Source organism: Motacilla alba, chromosome 15, assembly GCF_015832195.1.
Source record: "Motacilla alba alba isolate MOTALB_02 chromosome 15, Motacilla_alba_V1.0_pri, whole genome shotgun sequence".
NCBI lineage: Eukaryota > Metazoa > Chordata > Aves > Passeriformes > Motacillidae > Motacilla > Motacilla alba.
Genome location: NC_052030.1, coordinates 2,255,886 through 2,275,394, shown reverse-complemented (window position 1 = coordinate 2,275,394; position 19,509 = coordinate 2,255,886). Strand labels below are relative to the sequence as shown.

Below are 19,509 nucleotides of genomic sequence, written 5' to 3'. Positions count from 1 at the left end.
CTCTCAGTTACCCTATCTTTGTAAAACCCAAGAAAACCAACAATTCCACTCTGCTCCCAAGGGAATCCGTCTAAAGACTTTTTTCCCTAAACAAAGAACAGCTTTAAATAAAACAGTCAAACAGCGAACAAAACACACTGAAAAGCTTTACAAATAACGGCTTCAAATAAAATAAATCTCTCGTACTTTCCCTGATCAGGGGTCCTCTGCAGCATGGATGAGACTTTGAGCAGGGTGTTGTAATCCCTCAGCTGCGAGAGCACGTTGAGCAGCAGCACGATGGAGCGGTTCATATGAGACGCGAAACTGCCCGGCCGGTCGATCTCATCCACGGGGATGCGCCAGATGCCCTGCACCGGGGAAAGGAAACCTGTAACAGGGATTCAGGGGAAGAAAACACAGCCAGACTCCCTGCACCGGGGAAAGGAAACCTGTAACAGGGATTCAGGGGAAGAAAACACAGCCAGACTCCCTGCACCGGGGAAAGGAAACCTTGAACAGGGATTCAGGTGAAGAAAACACAGCCAGACTCCCTGCACTGGGGAAAGGAAACCTTTAACAGGGATTCAGGGGAAGAAAACACAACCAGATTCCCTGCAGAGGGGGAAAGGAAACCTTGAACAGGGATTCAGGGGAAGAAAACACAGCCAGACTCCCTGCACCGGGGGAAAGGAAACCTTTAAACAGGGATCCAGCTGAAAAAAACACAACCAGATTCCCTGCAGAGGGGGAAAAGAAACCTTTAAGCAGGGATCCATGAAAAGGACACAATCAGATTCCCTGCAGAGGGGAAAAGGACACCTTCAAATGGGGATCTAGCTGAAAAAAAACACAACCAGATTCCCTACATAGGGTAAAAGGGAAACCTTTAAACAGGGATCCATGAAAAGGACACAACCAGATTCCCTGCAGAGGGGAAAAGGAAACCTTCAAATGGGGATCTAGCTGAAAAAAACACAACCATAGGTAAAAGGGAAACCTTTAAACAGGGATCCATGAAAAGGACACAACCAGATTCCCTGCAGAGGGGAAAGGAAACCTTTAAACAGGGATCCAGCTGAAAAAAAACACAACCAGATTCCCTGCAGAGGGGAAAGGAAACCTTTAAACAGGGATCCAGCTGAAAAAAAACACAACCAGATTCCCTGCAGAGGGGAAAGGAAACCTTTAAACAGGGATCCAGCTGAAAAAAAACACAACCAGATTCCCTGCAGAGGGGGAAAGGAAACCTTTAAACAGGGATCCATGAAAAGGACACAACCAGATTCCCTGCAGAGGGGAAAAGGAAACCTTCAAATGGGGATCTAGCTGAAAAAAAACACAACCAGATTCCCTGCAGAGGGGGGAAGGAAACCTTTAAACAGGGATCCATGAAAAGGACACAACCAGATTCCCTGCAGAGGGGGAAAGGGAAACCTTCACACAGGGATCCAACTGAAAAGGACACAACTGGGAAAGTAAGGGGCAGATTCCGCAGCATGTGGAATTTCACAGAGGGACAGGGGGTTAAGGGACAGGTAAAAGCTGAGCTCCCCCAGACAGGGAAATATGGATTTGAAGTCAATTGATTCCTGCCAGTTAAAAGGCTCACAGAAGTCACAGCACACCTTCTAAATATGCTTCTGAACTGCTCCAAGAAAAAGCAAGCAAAGCCCAAATTATTCTGTGCATTTCTCTTCAATGTCAATGAACACACCTTACTAAGTCAAAGCTCAACTAACCATAAAATATAAGGAGTAACTTGAAGTAAGTTTTCCTGGCCTGAAAACTGTTAATATGCAATCACAGCAAGTTTCTATCTTCAAATAATCTGTTATTAATCATCCTAGGAACTTGGTTAGAGCCTTGATATGATCAGTGCTCACTGTGGACTAACCAGTCCAAAAGGAAGAATTAGATTCCTCAGCAGAATCCATTTTCTAGTGGCAGATTCAAATACTTGGCCATACATCCTGATCCATCTAATTAAATTTCTGGGACAAGGGAATCTTTGGGGAACAAGGCTAGAGGCTGATAGCAAATATAATTTAATTAGGGTTAGTTAGCTCAGATTTTGCCATGTCTAATACATCAAATGAGATTGCTTTCAGGTGTTTATTGTGGATGCTGTCAGCACCCTAGTCAACCACACCTGAAAAAATGAACTGCACATAATACCATGTTTACATGTTAGGATGGGACTTATATTATGATCATTCACAAAAACTGCTGCTGCATCAGTGCAAACCCTTCCCTCGTGCTTTATTTGGTTCTGAAGCTTTTCCTGTAGCAGCTTTCTAAGATGAAAATACTCCGATCATGTAAACAATTTTGTGACAAGGCAGGCAAGAATAGTCTCATTGATAGGAGTACCTGATTGAAAAAGAGCTTGGCTTTCCAAACCTGTTCAGAGGGCAGGATATACAAATATTTACTCCTTTATCTTTGTTTAAAGGTCTTGCTTCTATTTGTTTAGCTTTACTTTCAGTGTGATCAAAACTCTTCAGAACTTAATACAAAGTGGAAGCAAAGAAAATGACTACTGCAATCATAAATGACATTTGACCAGAAGAGCAGATCCATAAGCCCCTGTGTAAAATGGACCTTTCCCTTGTATGTCTGCAGAAAATCTCTAGCTCCACTCCATAAGATGTATAGGAACTTAGGAAAAAACAACACAGAAATATCAGAAGTTTAATATCAGTGTTTTTACACGGAAAACAGTGACTTCAACTGGATATAATGCACAGACTAATCTGCCAAATTTTCTTGCTCTTGCTTTTCCTCATGCTCTCTACCTCTTACTCCCTAGCGAGCACAATAAAGCTGTTCTTCCTCTTTGCTCCCTGGAGCTTTCTTTCAAAGTCTTTTTTGTAGCTTCCCTTTTCCAGAATGTACCTAAAACAGCACCATGAGGAAGCCCCAGGCACAGCCATTGCCTCCTCCCATTCCCAGCAATGTCCAAACACTTCCCGTGGCCTGGTGGCCAAGAGCTCACCTGCTCAGGGAGCTCAGCAGCTCACAAGCACATACAGATCCTGCAGGTGACAGCTCTGTACACCAGCACATACTTCTATTTTAACAGAGATGCTTTTTCTTCCCCCAAACCATACAATGGCTCTCCTTTCAGCCTACAGATGAAACACACATTCTGGAGCTGCTATTTTTTGCTTCTCTGCACGTATGTAAACTGGGTTCCTGCCAAATCCCAAAACAAGTGAATGCCTCATAATGGCACCACATTGCAACAACCTACTTAGCCAATTTAACTACACAAAACAATTTATGGTCAACTACAGCACACTGGAGGAGTGGAACACTGCCAATGTGTAGGTAGGTTCCTGGTCTTTTTCAGCATTATCTCATCCTTCATTTGAATCAGGAGGATCACTTGGATCAGATACTGTATCTGGAATTAGCTGGAAATAATTTTGCAGCTCCTTCTCACATATCCCATGTATCCATTTTAATGCTACTCTGGAAATTACAACAATTTAGTATTAGAACCATTTTAATGACAGAATATACAAACTGCATCCAGCAACCCAGGAAAAAGCCCCTCAGATAGAAACAAAGTTGTATATTTTGGAGAATGCTGCTGTCTTCCACAACAGGGCGCATCAGAAGAGGTTAAATCAAAACTCACGTTAGGGGTGACCAAGTTTCCCACTGCAATTACAAAAGTAGGACTGATTTTAAAAGGCAAGTCACTAACTTTTCATGTGTTGACTTGCAGCTTCATAAATGCAAAACAGCAACAGATAGGGGTCCAATGTTCCACAGCTGCCTGTTCCACAGGCAGCCTGGAGGCAAAGGCAGAAAGAAACCTGCCACCAGAGCAATCTTCATTCCATCACTGAGATTGTGTTAAGCAATATGCAAAACACTGAGGGTAAAGTGAGTTTATCAGAGCTCATTTTGTGAGTCATATGGAACTTTTAAGACTGTGATTTCAGTCAGAAACTACAGAATGTCTTGTTTAAATCTCTTCCAAAGAGAAGTTTAATAAGGCCCATCAGGTATTAATTTTTCCTTCCTAAATATCAATAAGCTTCAGGAAGAATACTTCCAAATTCAGATCACACACCACAACTTTTTTAAAGAAGCTCAATGTTAGGCTTTTATTACTTTTAACAAAGCTTTAGAAATATACAAATGCAAAGTTTGTAAAGATGTAACTGGGGAGAAGACCAGGAACTATTATTCAGTTTAATTAAAGTTTTTATGCCATCACTTGAAAATTGAGATTTGTTGGCAAAGCATCTCTCTTGAAAGTACACTCACAGAAGAGTGCAGATCCTTGTGACAACAATTGCCAATGCTTTGAAAGGTTTTGCTGCTGGTTATGGCCACTCAGGGTACCTGACAGAATGTCTCCAGTTCTGGCCACCGAAAGGATTTTACATCCAACACCCGCTCGTGTTTGCTGGCCACCACTGCCACTGCTAAAGGTTCTCCTCCCTGCAGCCACAGCCAGCAGAGCTGTTTACACCAAACCAGAGGAAGGAGTGAAACACTTCCAACAAGTCCAAAATGCCTCTCAGGATCCAAAACATCAGGCTGCTCTCCATGCCTTCCTGGCAAAACAAACACGCTGCAAGAGTGGGGGCGGGGGAAGCCTGACACACACTGCTAGCAAAAAATAAACCTGGGAGCAGTGAAAACCCTGCAGAGAACTTAATACTGAGCATGACATTAAATATAAAACTGAATAATGAAGCCAGTCTACCATAATCCTGGTGACACTTCTACAATTCTTTTTCAGCTTGGGCTGGCTGCTGTGCCTCCCCCTGCAGAGCTGCAGGCTCGGGAGGAGGGGGAGCAGAAGAGGATGGTGCTGTGAGCAGAGCTGCAGCACTCTGGTACTTTCTAGTTCAGGCACTGAAAATAGAAAGGAAGGAAGTGCTTATTATTCCTCCATGCTGCTTACTCCAGAACTTTAGGGGAGGGGATTCCCTGGGGTTTAGGAATGCCTCTCTGAGGAGGAGAGGCTGACAGATCCCAGCAAAGCCCAAAGTTCCCTGGGGATGGCTGCTGCTGCCACGGCACAGCTCCAGGGTAAGCCATTTTCTAAGCACAGATCAAACTTTACTCTCTCCCTGCTCCATGGAAATGGAGAAATGCAAGTCATGCTTCACATGATCCAATTCACATATAACAAGCAAACACATAAACCCCACACTAATACAAATAAAGACTTCCCATTACTTAATCCCTCTTTTTCATCCCTTTTTTTGCTTTGCAAGGGGTCCTGGAAGTTCAAGTTGCACTGCATACAACAAACTGGATTCCAAGTGCCCAAACCAAAACCAAACACTTCTTCATTTGTCAATCTCAGAAGTGTCCTGCTAAGAGCCTTTAGTAAAAATAATTTAAATATTATTTTAAGATTGCTAGAAAGTATGACAAAACTAGCAAACTAACTAATTAAGCAGTTCAGGGAAGGCACCAATTAATAATGTAACAACCTACATGGTATTTCAAAATCATGAAATTGAACTAAGCACAGCTGTATAATCCCTGGAAAGCTCCCTCTTTCCTAAAGTCCCTGCTTTTATATAGGGTTAAGCACAAGATACTGAAATAGCACCAGTTTTACTCGTGTCCTGTCTTCTTAGTTACTTGTATAATTTTATTGTCTTGCTCTGGGTGCCTGCAGAGGAAAGGAATATGGTTCAAACTGAACAGATTCAACACGCAGGGTTTGAGACCTCTCTGTATGAAGCACCCCTGAACATCCCCACCCTCCTGTCAGCATGGCTTTACTTAGAGCTCCACTCACAACTTCCTGCTACCTCTGAGCACAACCATTAAAACCACTGCCCCCTCCCCCACGTAGCAAATTACTAAACCATCTTTCCTCATCCAACCTTAACATGCTCCCATATCTCTTATTATTTGACTCTGTCACACGATTTTGAGTTTTTCTTCTTTTCTGCAGATAATTCTATTATTTTTCTTCCTCAATTCCTCACTTCATCCCCACTGCTATTCAGCCTGTAAAGGAACAATTCTGCCTCTGTGAACAGGAATGCAAGTGGGCACAGAAGCATCAAGAGAGGAAAGCAGCTCCATTCAGAGTATTGAAACTGTTATCTGCAGGGCCTGTGTCATCGAGCAGCCCTGGCTTACTGTAACTGAGCTGATTTCAGGAAAATCTTACCAAACCTTCCAGACTATAGTTATTACAGAGTACAGTAACAGAATGTATTAAAAAAGTATGATAATACATAAATTACATTTTATCTGCCTGGCAAAGGAAACAGAAATAAAGGCAAAACTGCAGCAACCTCCTTTCAGTAAGTCAAGAACAAGCAAGATTACAATTCCTAGTCTATAAGGCAAATATTGTCATTTTCTTATCTTTTAAATACACACACACTTGGAAATGAATAAACAGCATGTATGCATTTTGGAAGAACTGTGGAATTCTGTAACTTTATTTTAGCAAGACAGCAGCATGAAAAAATATTGACAAATGGAAGTGCACCACATTTTCCAATCATCATATGCTGATAGAGAAACATAATGGACAACTTTCACCTCTCATTTCTCTCTTCAATATACAATGTATTTGTAAATAAATAATAAGACAAATAAATAAATAAATAAATTGTAAATAAAATATTAAATTTCAGACTTCTCAATTTCCAGACCAATAATTTTACAGTTGACTTGACTTTAAATTGGTTTTAACCCTATGAAAAGAACACCCAAGCCACGAGCCACTTTGGGAGACTGTGAGCACGAGGCAGGGACATCCACACAGGAGGCAGGGAAAGGAAATTATTTCCTTGCTGCATAAGAATGAAATAAAACCAGAAATGCCTTGTTAAGATGAGTTACAAGTTCAGGTGGAATTAATGAAACAGAAACTGAGGCCTAGAGATGGCCTTTGCAGAGCTTTGGGTTTGGCCCCTTGCCAGGCAGAATCTGGAGGTTTATGTTCACCCAGTCAGAAGGCTTGAGGAGTTTTTACTCAGATGGTTCCCATGAACCATGTGATTTCACAACCATGTCAACAGAAAGACACATCACTTTTTTTTTTTTTAAAGGGAAACAGCTAACTAGACTGTAAGAAAAGGAAATCAAGAAACTATTCTACCGCATGGCTGTGACAGAAAGAAAGACAAAGAAAGCAAGGAAAAGCAACAGAGCAGTCTCTTGAAACCTGGTTTGAAGGTGCAGTTGTGCTCAAACAATAACACAGCTGCATTCCCTCTGGAGCTGTGCAGCAGACAGCACCCACAGGAAAATGCAGCAAACACAGGAGGTGTGTGCACCGTGCACCATCCTCGGGGTGAAGGGGGCTGCTCCCTGCACTGCTTCTCCAGGTTAACACCATCAGGGTGCTGGATCTTGCAGTATCTTTCTCCAGGGCATTCCAAGGATTCCCTCATTTCAGTCCTTCATTCCTCTAACCTGCAAACCTGGGGTGCTAAAGCAAAAGTGGATTTGAAGATAAAGTTGTGGAACGCTGACCTTTTTTTTTCCTCTTTTCTGTTGCCAACATTAACAAAGGTTCCCTTTTGGACAGCTGGACAACTTCTCAAGCTGGAAGGTCAGTTACTGATAAAAAGACTTTGGAACAAATTACTTAAGTACATTTTTCATTTTTCCTCTCTAAGTTGCTCCCTTTTACCAGCTGTATTTTAGGAGAGAGAAAAAAAGGTATTGGTTAGGAATTGAATTACCAACAGTTGAGTTTCATTCACCATGTCCTGCAGACAATTCAAGGCTGCCAAAGGGATGCAGAAGAGCAGAAGTCATCCAGAGACTTAGTCAGGCTCTTCTATCTACTCAACAGAAAACACTGAGGAGTTTCTCCTCACCCATGCTGGAATTTCAGATTATGCCTTTGTTACTTCAGTACCCTTTCTTGAGGTACATTTTGGTTTCATGTCATGTCCCTGTCTGAAAGAGTTTGGAGTTTTTTCTTTGGGAGGATATAAAGCACAGAAATCCAGAGAACACAGACTGCTTCTGAATCTTCTAACACACAAGTAACTTGATGCAGAAATCTAATGAAAGACTATGAAAACTTTGATGGGAAAATCCTTTACCAGAATTTTCAATTTTTTTAGTCATTTTCTGGGGTCAGATGCGAGAAGATTCTATACCACCAAAACAAATGGGAGAGCAGGGCACATCTAGACAGTGACAGGGTTCTGGTTTCACCTAACAGACAGCCTTTCCTTGAATTAAAGGATTTTCCTGCTGAGAACTTTTCTGTTTATCTGCTACAAGCAGACTGCCTGCATCAGATGCAAATGGGTACTAAAAGGTAATGAAAGGAGCTGGGTACAGTCCATGGGCAGGCTTCTGCATCAGCCCCCTGAGGACATAAGTAAACTTCCATTTTTTTGACAACACGTGGCATTAATTTAATCTAATTCCACACATCTCTGATACAGACACATACATTTAAGGGTACCACCCGGAAACATTTTACAGAGGGAAAAAGGCATTTAGGGGATGTGGCTCACCTGAGCTATTACAGGCTCCACGTCAGGATGAGAGGAATTACAAGCTAGAAACTACTGTTTCCTTTCAACACAAAGGATGATGGCTAAGTCATAAAAGATGACAAATGTTAGGGGACAAAAACGACAACCAGAAAGTTTGCAAGGTGGTTCTGGTCTCTGTCAGTGGCAAACCAAGGCTGAGCCCCAGCATTCAGTCTTATTCCTAAAGGAGGTGCAGCAGAACCAGAGAATTGGGGTTAACACAGAGCTGGGAGCAGCTGTTGGCTCCCAGAGAAGGGCAAGTTTAAGGATTATGAGATATTCTTTGTTTTCACCCAGACCCCAACACTTCTGTCTGCAGAGTGACTGTCCCAACACCCCCAGGGGGTACAAAGCAGCCAGCCAGCAGTGTCCAGGCACTGTAACTGGTATTATTTGGGGGAAGGAAGATTACCTGGGGATCCCAGCTGGAGCACTGTGCCCAGCCCCGAGGTCCTCAGCACAGCAAAGACCTGGACCCACTGCAGGGGGTGCAGAGGGGGCCACAGAGGTGATCAGAGGGCTGGAGCAGCTCTGCTGGGAGCAAAGGCTGAGAAAGCTGGGCTCTTCAGCCTGCAGAACACAGACTCTGGGAAGGCCTCAGGGTGGCCTTTCAATACTTAAAGAGGGCCTAAGAAAAATGGGGACACTCATTTTAGCAGGGCCTGTCACGATAGGAAAAGGGGCAATGGTTTTAAATCAAAGAAGGGTTGATCTAGACAGGATATAATGAAAAACTTATTTCACAATGAGGGTGGCAAAACACTGGCACAGACTGCTCAGAGCAGTGGTGGATGCCCCAGCTCTGGAAACATTCATGGTCAGATTGTGCAGAGCTTGGAACATCCTCATCTGGTTGAAGATGTCCCTGTTCTTTGCATGAGATTTGGACTGGGTGACCTTTAAAGGTCTCACACTACCCGAACTATTCTGTGATTCTACAATGCTATGATTGTACCTCAGCCTAATTTTAAGAAAACTGAAAATTGCTTCAGAACACAGAACTACTGGCTATAATTTCTGACTATGATTTCTATCACCCAAAAATAGTGAGCCTGGCACAGAGCATTGCTGAGGTTATTCTGACAACACTCCTGCCTTAAAAAACTGCTTGGGCACTACAGCAGAACAAAGCCTCCACCATCCAGAGCAGTATCTACAGTTCTAGAAAGGAAAGGAGGACAAGAACTTTGTAACACTAAGTGCTGTGCTAATTGTTGAGATTCAGCACACTGTTAAGGGAGAATTAACATCCTGAATTAACATGAAGAGCTGCTCAGAGATTCCTCATGCTGCAACGCTGCAGTAAGGGTCTCCTGCTTTTACAGGATGACACTTCTACTATTTCAGCCTGAAACTCTTCAGGATTGAAAGATTTGAAGAAATGCATTTTCACCTACTTAAATACCAAGTTTTAGATGCAAATTACTGATTATCCAATACATAAAGACTTGTTGGTTGAGTATGTTAAACTAGGCTGTCAGAATGCTAAAAAGCTATTTTACCAAAATACCCCAGTTTTTATGCCAACACAAACTGGTCCTCCATCCTACATCCCTTGCTTTTCAACAAACAAAATGCTTAACTGCCCACTCCCACCCAACAGCTGACATCCAGCATCCCTGCACTGACAGCACAGACTTTCAGCTTTACTCTCCTCTACATAATGAAACACAGAGCAAAATATCAAGATGAGAGTCCATAAAATCCCAGTGTTTGCAAAATATTTCAGCATGTTCATAAAATGCTCAGGAAAAGTGACATATGCACCTTTACATTTTACATCTATATCACTGTGGTAGACTCCAAGTCTCAGAAAATATCAAAAGCTACAGGGTAAGATCAGCAGCACAGAGAAAATGCTATCATTTCAAAAAACAATACTGATCAAGCAGTCAGTGTTCTTTCTTGTCAGTACCAAATCACTAGAATACATGGCATTAGGAGATCCTGAGATCTTTGAGCCTGAAGAAACATAAATCAAAAGGTCCAGAAAATGCTTGCTATTAATTCCCATCACAATTTTTGAAAACAGAAAACCCTCTATAGCAGCATCAGATGGCAGCTCATAAAATACAATCAAGCGATGATCCTGGTAGAGAAGAGACTTCACTTTAATTTTGTCTTGATACAAAATTACATATTCATAAAAATTACCCAGAAACATCCTGCTTAAAACGCCTGCTGGCTAAGATGCATCTTTCAGACAACACTTCCACCTCAGAGTACTGTGAGTGACCACACAGCCACATCACCTGACTCTGGGTGTCACTCAGGGACTTCTCAAAAGAGTACATTTTGCCTCAGTGACCTGTTGGGTAGCTTTTCTCAACTGACCCTGGTAAGTAAGAAAAAGCAAAGTAGGTTCAAGGTGACACAGGAGAAAATCAGGTTTGTGTAGTGTACATACTGAAACTTGGTCAGGAAAGAGCCACGTCATTGCTCAGAAGTGACAAATCCATATGTGACAACTGCTCTGGCTGGGTACTGGCAATTTTCTTTAAAGCCACTATGACCTTACATTCATAGTTTACAAGTTTAGTTTTTAGTTTATAAGCCACAGGCTTCAAAACACACATAGGTAGGGGGCTTTGCAGCTTATTTAAGAACAAATTAAGATAATGAAAGAAGCCAGTAAACCTCACTGAATAGACTGTGAAGTTATTTATAAAAATTAAGAGAGCTGCATAATGGAATTAATGAAGAACTGTCAGTACTTTTAACAGCACTAATATAAACAAGCATTACTAGCCAAGGTGAAATATAAAATGCAATACATACCAGGAATAGTACTAAAAAAATATACTCAACTGTTCACTATTGGAAAAGACTTTTGGAAAGTGACAAGAATGGCATGTTCTATGACAGGCTGGTATTTTGGTATGTGCACACAATCTGGAAGCACGCAGAAATACTTGAATCTTTTGTCAATGTTGAGAAGAAAAATAGCAATGGAAAGCTGAAGGGAACAAAAATATAAACCCCTCTAGCGTTCTGACAGAGGTAAAGTGACAGCAGGAGCTAGCAGAAAAGCCTTTCAAACCAGAATCCTGACTAGGGTTCCCTGCTTCTTTTTCTAAGGGCAGTTCTAGAAAGACTTGTGTTTGTAAACACATGACTTAATTCATATTTGAAGGTCCCAGCTCTGCCTGAGGTTTCCTACTGGCTTAGGAGTGACAGAAATACACATCCTGGATTTCAAACAGTTTGTCAGCTGAAGTTGAGGGCAGGAAGCAGCTTATTTGAAATAGGTAGTGAGAAATAAATACCCCATAGCAGAGGTTATGAAAAAGACATGTGCAGTGGGTAAAGCTTTGGAGAAGACATACTCCTCTCCAAAAACTACAGCTCCACATGAGTTTGCACATTTCATCCTCAACAATTAAGAGCCTCCAATTAAGCCATTAGGAGCTGACAAGTAATTAATTTAATTATCTCATTTCCCCCTACTACAGCAGCATCCACAGAACACTTCCCTCCTCTGTCCAGCAAGTGGAGGCCCTGAAGGAATCCTGACGGCTATAAAAGGTAAAAAAATCTCTTTCTGTTATGCACCCCACAGCTAATCTCAAGTAATCTTATCTCCTCTGATACAGGAATTCATGCAAAAAAAGAATTTCAGTAACTCTGTTTCTCATGTATTTTACCTTTTTTTTTTTGTGGGGGAGGACATATATGTGTGCTAACACCTTATGCTGTCTTGCTTTCAGACACAGCCAGGACTTCCTCAGAAAAACAAAAGCAGCTCTTTATGCAGTTGTGTTAGTGGAAATGCCTAATTCAAGTAAACATCTAGGCAGCAGCCTGCCCAGCACCCCAACTAAAGTTGACTGATCTTTGGTAACACCAGAGGAACAAGACATTGCAGGGAAGCAATAATTTAATTACCCTATTTACAGGAACATAAATCACAGTATACACAGGGGAGCTTCAGTGTTCAACCAGCAGCAATACTACAAGAGCTCAGTCTGCCACAAGGCACGGCAGTGTCTCAGCTCAGAAGACAGGGTACAGTGTTTGATTTCAGTGATACTGTGAGACAGAAATTATTTGAGAACAACCAGAGTAATTATTGAGGGGGAGGAGGAGTTAGGAAGGCCTCAACATTTAGAGTATTTCAGACTCCAATAAAGATGCTAAAAACACACAACAGAGCTATTACTGAAAACAGTATCTGGGTATTCAAGATGTCAACCTGAATATGCTCCAATAGAAGGGACACAACTTGCAGCTCTCTGGCTAATAAAAAGCCTCTACAGCATATGCTTTAATTCTTAGATCTGCTTCATGCAAAATGCCCCCTGCACACTCAAAAATCTGCCATTGCACAAATAAACAGAGGCTGCAGTAAATTAAAAAAAACCAGAAACGTGGAGCTGCCACAGCCAATGCCGCAAACAGCATGTGGCACTTGCTTTGTGCACACCACCAGAATTTACTGCAATTAAGACATACGTTCTAAAATTATAAACATGTGACCAGACAAAGCTGACTGGTTTTAACAAACTGCTAATTAAATTGGAATCCTCTTATCCTCTCTCTCTCTAGCTGAATGAAGCAGCAACTGTTACAGCACCGTGGCTCAGGCAAAACAGACACTGAACAACAGGCTTTCCTGTTAGGTCACCGCTAAGCAGGGGAATCTCCCGTGTGCGCCCGGCTCTCGCAGCAGCGCGGGGAGCGCACAGCAGAGAGCACAGCTGGGCTGCTCCGCGCCGCTCCGGGCTCCGGCAGACCCACCGAAAAGCCGCCCCTCGCAAGCTTTAGGGCTGCGTTGAGAACGAGGGTGCTAAGTAATTCATCCCACCCAGGGAGCGGAGGAAGGAGGAATCCCAAACAATACAGACCGAATCAAACAAAAATCCCTCACCCTTTCGTCCCCCCTTCCAAACTTCTCTCGACTCCTCCGCTTCCCATCGCCCTCAGGATTTTCCCGTGCAGCAAAGCAGCTCTGTTCAGCCTCTAACCGCAGGCGAACCGAACTAATGAAATAAGTATTTCCCAACCACGACGGCAAATGTCATCAGATCTCATCTCCCTCCCTCCAGCTCGGATGAGCCCAGCGGCGCCCGCAGCCCGCCCAGCACCGGGGAAGGGATTCCCCGCAGGTCACGGCCGGCTGCCCGGGAGGCTTTGAGAGCCCGCGGGCGAGCGGAACGGGAAAGGGCAAAGGCACGGCACGCCGAGGAACGCCCTACAGCGCAGGGCAGCCGGCAGCTGTTCGTGCTGCTGCGGGCACAGAGACCCAACTTCCTCCAGCACCGCATCTGTCCCCGCCGGAGCCCCCGGCCTCCCCGCGGGGCATCACCCGCAGCCCGGCGCGCCGCCCCGGGCTCCCCGCGTGTGCGTGGGGGAAGTTCCCCGAGCCGCCCCCCGCACTCACCATCACCGAGGCGCGGGCTGGCTCCGCCGGAGTTCCCCGGCGGCCGCGGAGCCGGAGCGCGCCCGCCCCCGGCCGGGCCCCGCGCCGCCCCCGCGCCCCCACCTGACCGCCCCCGCCCGGCTCACACTTCCTCTCGCACCGGAGTTGCCCGAGCCCTGGAAGCCGCATACCTCGGATTTCCTGCCGCCGCGGAGAGTTATTTATTTTATTTCTCCCTTTGCCTTCGCCGCCGGGAGGCTGCGGGCCGGGGCCGGCCGTGCCCGACAGAGGATGTCGGTGCCCGTTACCGCCGAGCCCGGCTCGCAGCCATCCCGCTCGGGGCAACGGAGCGAACAGCTGCCGCTGTCGGTTCGCGAGCATTAATAAAAACCAGTTATCTGCTCCCACCTGTCCGCCAAACCTTCCCGAAATATTCCCTGACCCAGTTTAACCCCGCGGGTGCCGCTTCGCCGCCCTTCACCTCGCCGCCACCGAAGGCCCGTCCGTGACCTATTTTTCCCCGGCGCGGCCGGCTCGCTGCTGCGCCCGCAGCGCCGAGGCGGCGGGGCCCGCCGGGATGCTCGGAGCGGAGCCGAGCCCGCCGCCGGCCGCCTCCCCGCCGCAGCTGCCGCCATGGCCGGGCGCGGGGCCGCCCCCGCCGCGGCACGGCCCGCACCGCCGTGCGCTGCCCCCGCGGGGCCACCCCGCAGCTCCCCCGCACGGCGCGGACACGCGGCGCCGCGGCCTCGGCCAGCAGCCCCCGGGCCGGCGCTGGCACATCGCTCCCTCCCCGGCTCCTGCGGTACCGGGGGTGCTGCTGGCAGCGCTCTCGCTCCAGCCCTTTGTCACTTCTTTCGTTACATCCTTCTGCCTTTCTCACACTGTTTGAGGGAAAAACAAAAGATCTCCCCTTGTCGTTTCCCCCGGACTTCTCTCTCCCTACTTTGGATGATTTTGGTCAATCTCCCTTTAAGAGACACCACATGTGTGCCAGCCCGCTGCCAACCTCAGTCCGTGTAATCCTGCCTCACAAACTCACTGATACATCTTTCTCCATCTCAGCTCAGCACAGCTAAACTCATCTTCTTTTCCCAGCCACTGATCCAGGCTCTGCTCCAGATTACCTTCATCTCAGAAGTTTAAACATTTTATCTTTACTTGCTCCTTTCTCTCACTTCTGCAGGCAGGGCAATTGCTTTGACCTCTTCCTTGCCTTCCCAAGCATTGCAGCGACTTGGTTTGGTTCGGTTTTTTCCTCTCCCACTTAGTAGGATTATTCAGAAGCACTCAAAATCCATCCTGTTTACTAACACCTCAGGTTTAATACCTTGCTTCTCAACCACGACAGTCCCCACTGTAAGTAGAAAGCAGGTGCCAACATTATCTTCCTTTCCCATCATTTTAGCCCCTTTTTACCCATCTTCATGTTCCTATTTTCTTAGCACAGCAATTCAAGGGTTCTCACACTGAAAACCCTATACACCTTGCCACTTCCTACTTATTTGCATAAATCACACACATACTTCTATGCTTAACAGCATCTTGAAAAAATAGCTAAAGAATAATTAAGCTACCCTATTTACCTTCTATGAAATGATATTAATCAACAATACCCTGTGTCTCCACTTAAACTGTAAGAGGGTTTAAGTCTTTTGTTTTAAAGATTCCACCATGGGCATTGCCACTCTCTAAAATAACCCATGTCTTCATTGCCTCTCACATCTTTCCACCAAAGGCAATAACAAATTCTATATTGATTAACAACACAGTTTTGACACTACCACTTCAAAAATCCATTAACCTTTACTCTTTTGACTGCACAGCACAGATTTACATTTTAAATACAGAACTGAAATGAATACTTACTTTCTATGTATTCATGCAAATAAGCTTCTTTCTGACCTGCCCTTTTTCATCTGCTCCTTTAGTCACAGTAGAGCTCCTATCTCCTCTATTACACTGGGGTTTTTCCTACGTATTGTCATTTTTTATGCAAATTAAGTAGTTGCTGTACCTGGAATTAAATACACTGTTGCTGTTCACTCGTTTGAAATTATCTCTTTATCTTTAAAGTTTAAAAGGATATGTTTTTCACCATGTATTATCTTTGATTCTGTCCAATTCCGAAGGTTTCTCATCAACTTTTTGTCTCTCTGACTGGCATTTCCAGTAATCACCATGGTATTTCCCATGTTTGCATTGCAGACTCCTACAGCACACATGAGTCAGTTGTCTGAACCCTCACAAGCAGAAAGAACATTGCAATATTTGCAGGTGCAGGTGTACATAGCTTACAGTGCTACTGAGCAGAATAATTCCAAATTAGTTACCTAAGGTAAAAAATACATCTGCTCGATGAAGGGTAGGTGGCATCCCCTGTACCTGTGGGAAAAACACCACACCACAGGATTTGCACGTTCTGGACATGGCACATGTTACAGAGACGCTCCAAATTCAGGAGGGCTGTGAAGAGCAAGTGGATAAAACCACCTGGTGCTCATAGAAAGGGACCAAACCTTTGGTGCCTGTGTCAGAATGTCCTTGAGTTATTCCCAGGCACCCTCCCACACCCCTGTAAGCTGCAGCCCTGTGCAGACAGTGCTGCTCCAGGCTCCTGCAGAGGGTGGCTGGCACCATCCCGCTGGGGCTCTTGGGTCAGACTCAACACCACCTAAAATCACAGGCCATTTCACTCACCACTTTTATAGAGAGCAATATTTGGGACACAATATTTAAGTTTTCTGGTTGGTTAAGGGTAAAAGAGGATACACTGTTCTCTTGTTTTATTAGTTGGAATCACTGTGCAAATGAGGGCTGTAGAAACAGCTAACATCCACTGCTTTTTAAGTTTAATTTAGGTGATATAGGAACAAAACAATGTGGCTTTATGCATTTTGGTAAGGAAGAATAGACGGGAAAAAGACTGACAGGGCAATTACAGGGAACTTGAAACATGCCCAGAGTCAACAAGATGACCTAACATTTGTCCTTTTAAAAATAAATACTCGGAATGAATAGTTTCAGCTCAGCAAACTATCTCTGAGAAAGGAAAACAATCATCCTAGGTGCAACTGGTAATCCTCAAAGACCACGTCCTGCACTTGTCCTTCAGTTATGGCAAAGACCATTAAAACCATTAAAGGCCATTAAAACTGACAAGTTTCTATTGCACTCCGTGTTTCCAACTTTGAGCCTCATTTAATTTTTTTTTGTTTTGGTTCTTCAAATCAGTAACAATCAGAAAAAGTCTGATGATCCCCTCAGCCAGAATCACCTACACTATGTGAGCTCCAGCATGCGCTCTCCAGTGCCACAACACTGGGAGCCAGATGGAAATGATTTTACACTTCTGCACTCTGGGATTTCTCCATGCAATGTTCTAGGGTGAATAATGAATGTTCACAAAGATTGCAGGCCTCTCTGCACTGTTGAGATAAGGGTGCCAGCTTTCCTTGCAAACACAGCATATGAGTTTGTTAAGGTCACTTGAAATTCTGTTCCATTTTCAAATTTTTTTTTCAGTTTGAAGGATATGCACTGTAAATCCTAGCATGAACTCTATTTCCACTTAGCAGAGGTAGATTTCACCACTTGTTTTTAAGGAAGTAGGACATTGTTTTCACTTATAGATGACTTCATTTTCCTTGTAGAGATAAGAGTAATCTGAAGTTTCCAGTTCAGTGCAAGTCCTACAGGAACTAGAAAGTATCATTCCTCCAGCAGCAGTATTTACCTCTTTAACTCAAATATTTTCTAGAGTTCTTTCTTGTTTCTTTCTTGCAAACAGTCAGATAACAATAGCTACCAAATTGAAATATCTGCCTAGAAAGCCCTGTCTAATCAAGACTGGCAAATTTTGTGGTCTTATATAAGTATTTTACAGGAAAATTTCTCTTTTCCATCAGTGCTAGAACTGAATTTGATATAATTTTATACCTCAAAAACTTACTCAAGAACAGTAATTTTTACAGATAAAGCTGTTATTTTGGGAATTACAGATGGACCATATGCTGTCTGTCTAGAGACAAACAAATGTAAAATCATATCAAATGATTTGCCTACACACGACATTTGAACTGTTGTTCTCAAAAGGGCAAACGGAAGAAGAAAGAACAATTGCAAATAGAAAAATGGGAGAGAAGGATGTCAAAAGGCAGCAATAGGAATAAATGAAGCTGAAAGGAGACTTGGAACAGGAATCTGAGTTCATAGTCTTGCTGTTTTCACCTTGCTGCCCACATACTCAAAAGACTTCAGCTTCAGATTCATCTCCTGGTGGGCCTTTCATTCTGTCAGCTCCAGTCTGCTGCTGGAGACAGCTCTCAGACAGAAGTTTGCAGGAAGACACTCTGTTTTGCTTTACCTTATTGATTTGAGAACATACAGAGGCAGGAAATCTTATTCTGGCTCAATTATTCACAAAAAGCATGCAGAGACTTGCCAGATTTTGAAGGGCGAGAAGTGACACATTGAGAAGACAGTGACAAAATAACCCAGAAAATGGGCCTACATGGGAATGGTTTACCTGCCTGCCCTGTCACCCTGATGCTCAGCCCAAAAACAGTGGCTGTGACTTCTAGCAGCGATTTCAGAGAGAGAGCAATACTCACTGACTACTAATTCACAAAGTGGAGACCCACCCTTCTGCTCAAAATGATTTCTCCCACACTTTGTCAGCAGGGTCACAGTGACTGATTGTCTCAATGCTGGGCTGAGAACTCCCTGGGCAGGAAATGTGTAAGGCAGTTAAATCCTGTCTATATGTCTCCTCTTTTCTTCCCTAATTCAAATCCTTTTGCTTTCTGAGTGCCTGGGTGACAAGGGGCACAACTTGGAATAATAACTTTTATGGCACAGGAGTGGATATTTTTGCATGTCAGCAAGGGCAACGGACTGTTCTGGAATTTCACATCAAGACACTGATGATCTCCAAAGCAATCAACACTGGCTTTTTTGGTAAAATTCTTCACTTGAAATTCTGTAACACAACCTAGCAATGCTGAGAGCCCAAGTCTGTTTCCTGACTAGAACTTCCTCCAGCTGGAACACTGCTGTTAATTTAAATTTCAGTCAGTTTCTAATACTTTTACAGCTTAGCGTTCTGTTTACAAACTATATAGAGTATTGCTTATTTGCTCATGCACTTCAAATATTGAAAAGAAGGTTTTTAAAAAATATTTAGTAAAAGCCTAAGCTTCCAAAATCTCTTTGTTTGAAATAAGCTTAACCTTCAGAAAATACCTGTGTGCATAGCTGCATGTTTTATTTGAAACACTAGAAAATGTGAAGTATTATTTTTGTTGGTCCTAAAAGTAATGTTCTCTTTAGTATAAGTAATTCAGAAAAATCCTTTTGCTTTCTTATTAACTGGAAAAAAATTACAATGAAAATACTCTGACCTGAAACCTGCTGGGAAGTAAGTAATTTTCAGTAAGACCTTTAGTACAGAGCTGTCAGTCTAAGGGCAAACAAAGCCATATGTTTTTCTTTCAAGCCTGTTGACAAAACTACTGTGCTACAGGCATGAAAACAGCACCTTTATGTGTCACTAAATACAATTTTGAAGGATTAAGTTTATCCCATTGTCGGTATTTCAGCTTACAAAGTATTTGGAATGTGCACTTCATCTCAACACTTCCATTCCCTTTACCAGTATTTTCCCTT

General features: G+C 43.7%; 1 protein-coding gene across 3 annotated transcripts in view; it reads right to left on the bottom strand.

Annotated features, from left to right (window-relative positions):
• CABIN1 (calcineurin binding protein 1) overlaps nt 1-19,509 on the bottom strand; it is a 110,566-nt gene that overhangs the window by 30,473 nt on the left and 60,584 nt on the right. For all 3 annotated transcript variants that reach the window (XM_038151935.1, XM_038151937.1, XM_038151936.1), the window contains exon 31: nt 187-350. In XM_038151935.1, coding sequence (XP_038007863.1) covers nt 187-350 — 164 coding nt within the window. The remainder of the gene's footprint in view (nt 1-186; nt 351-19,509) is intronic.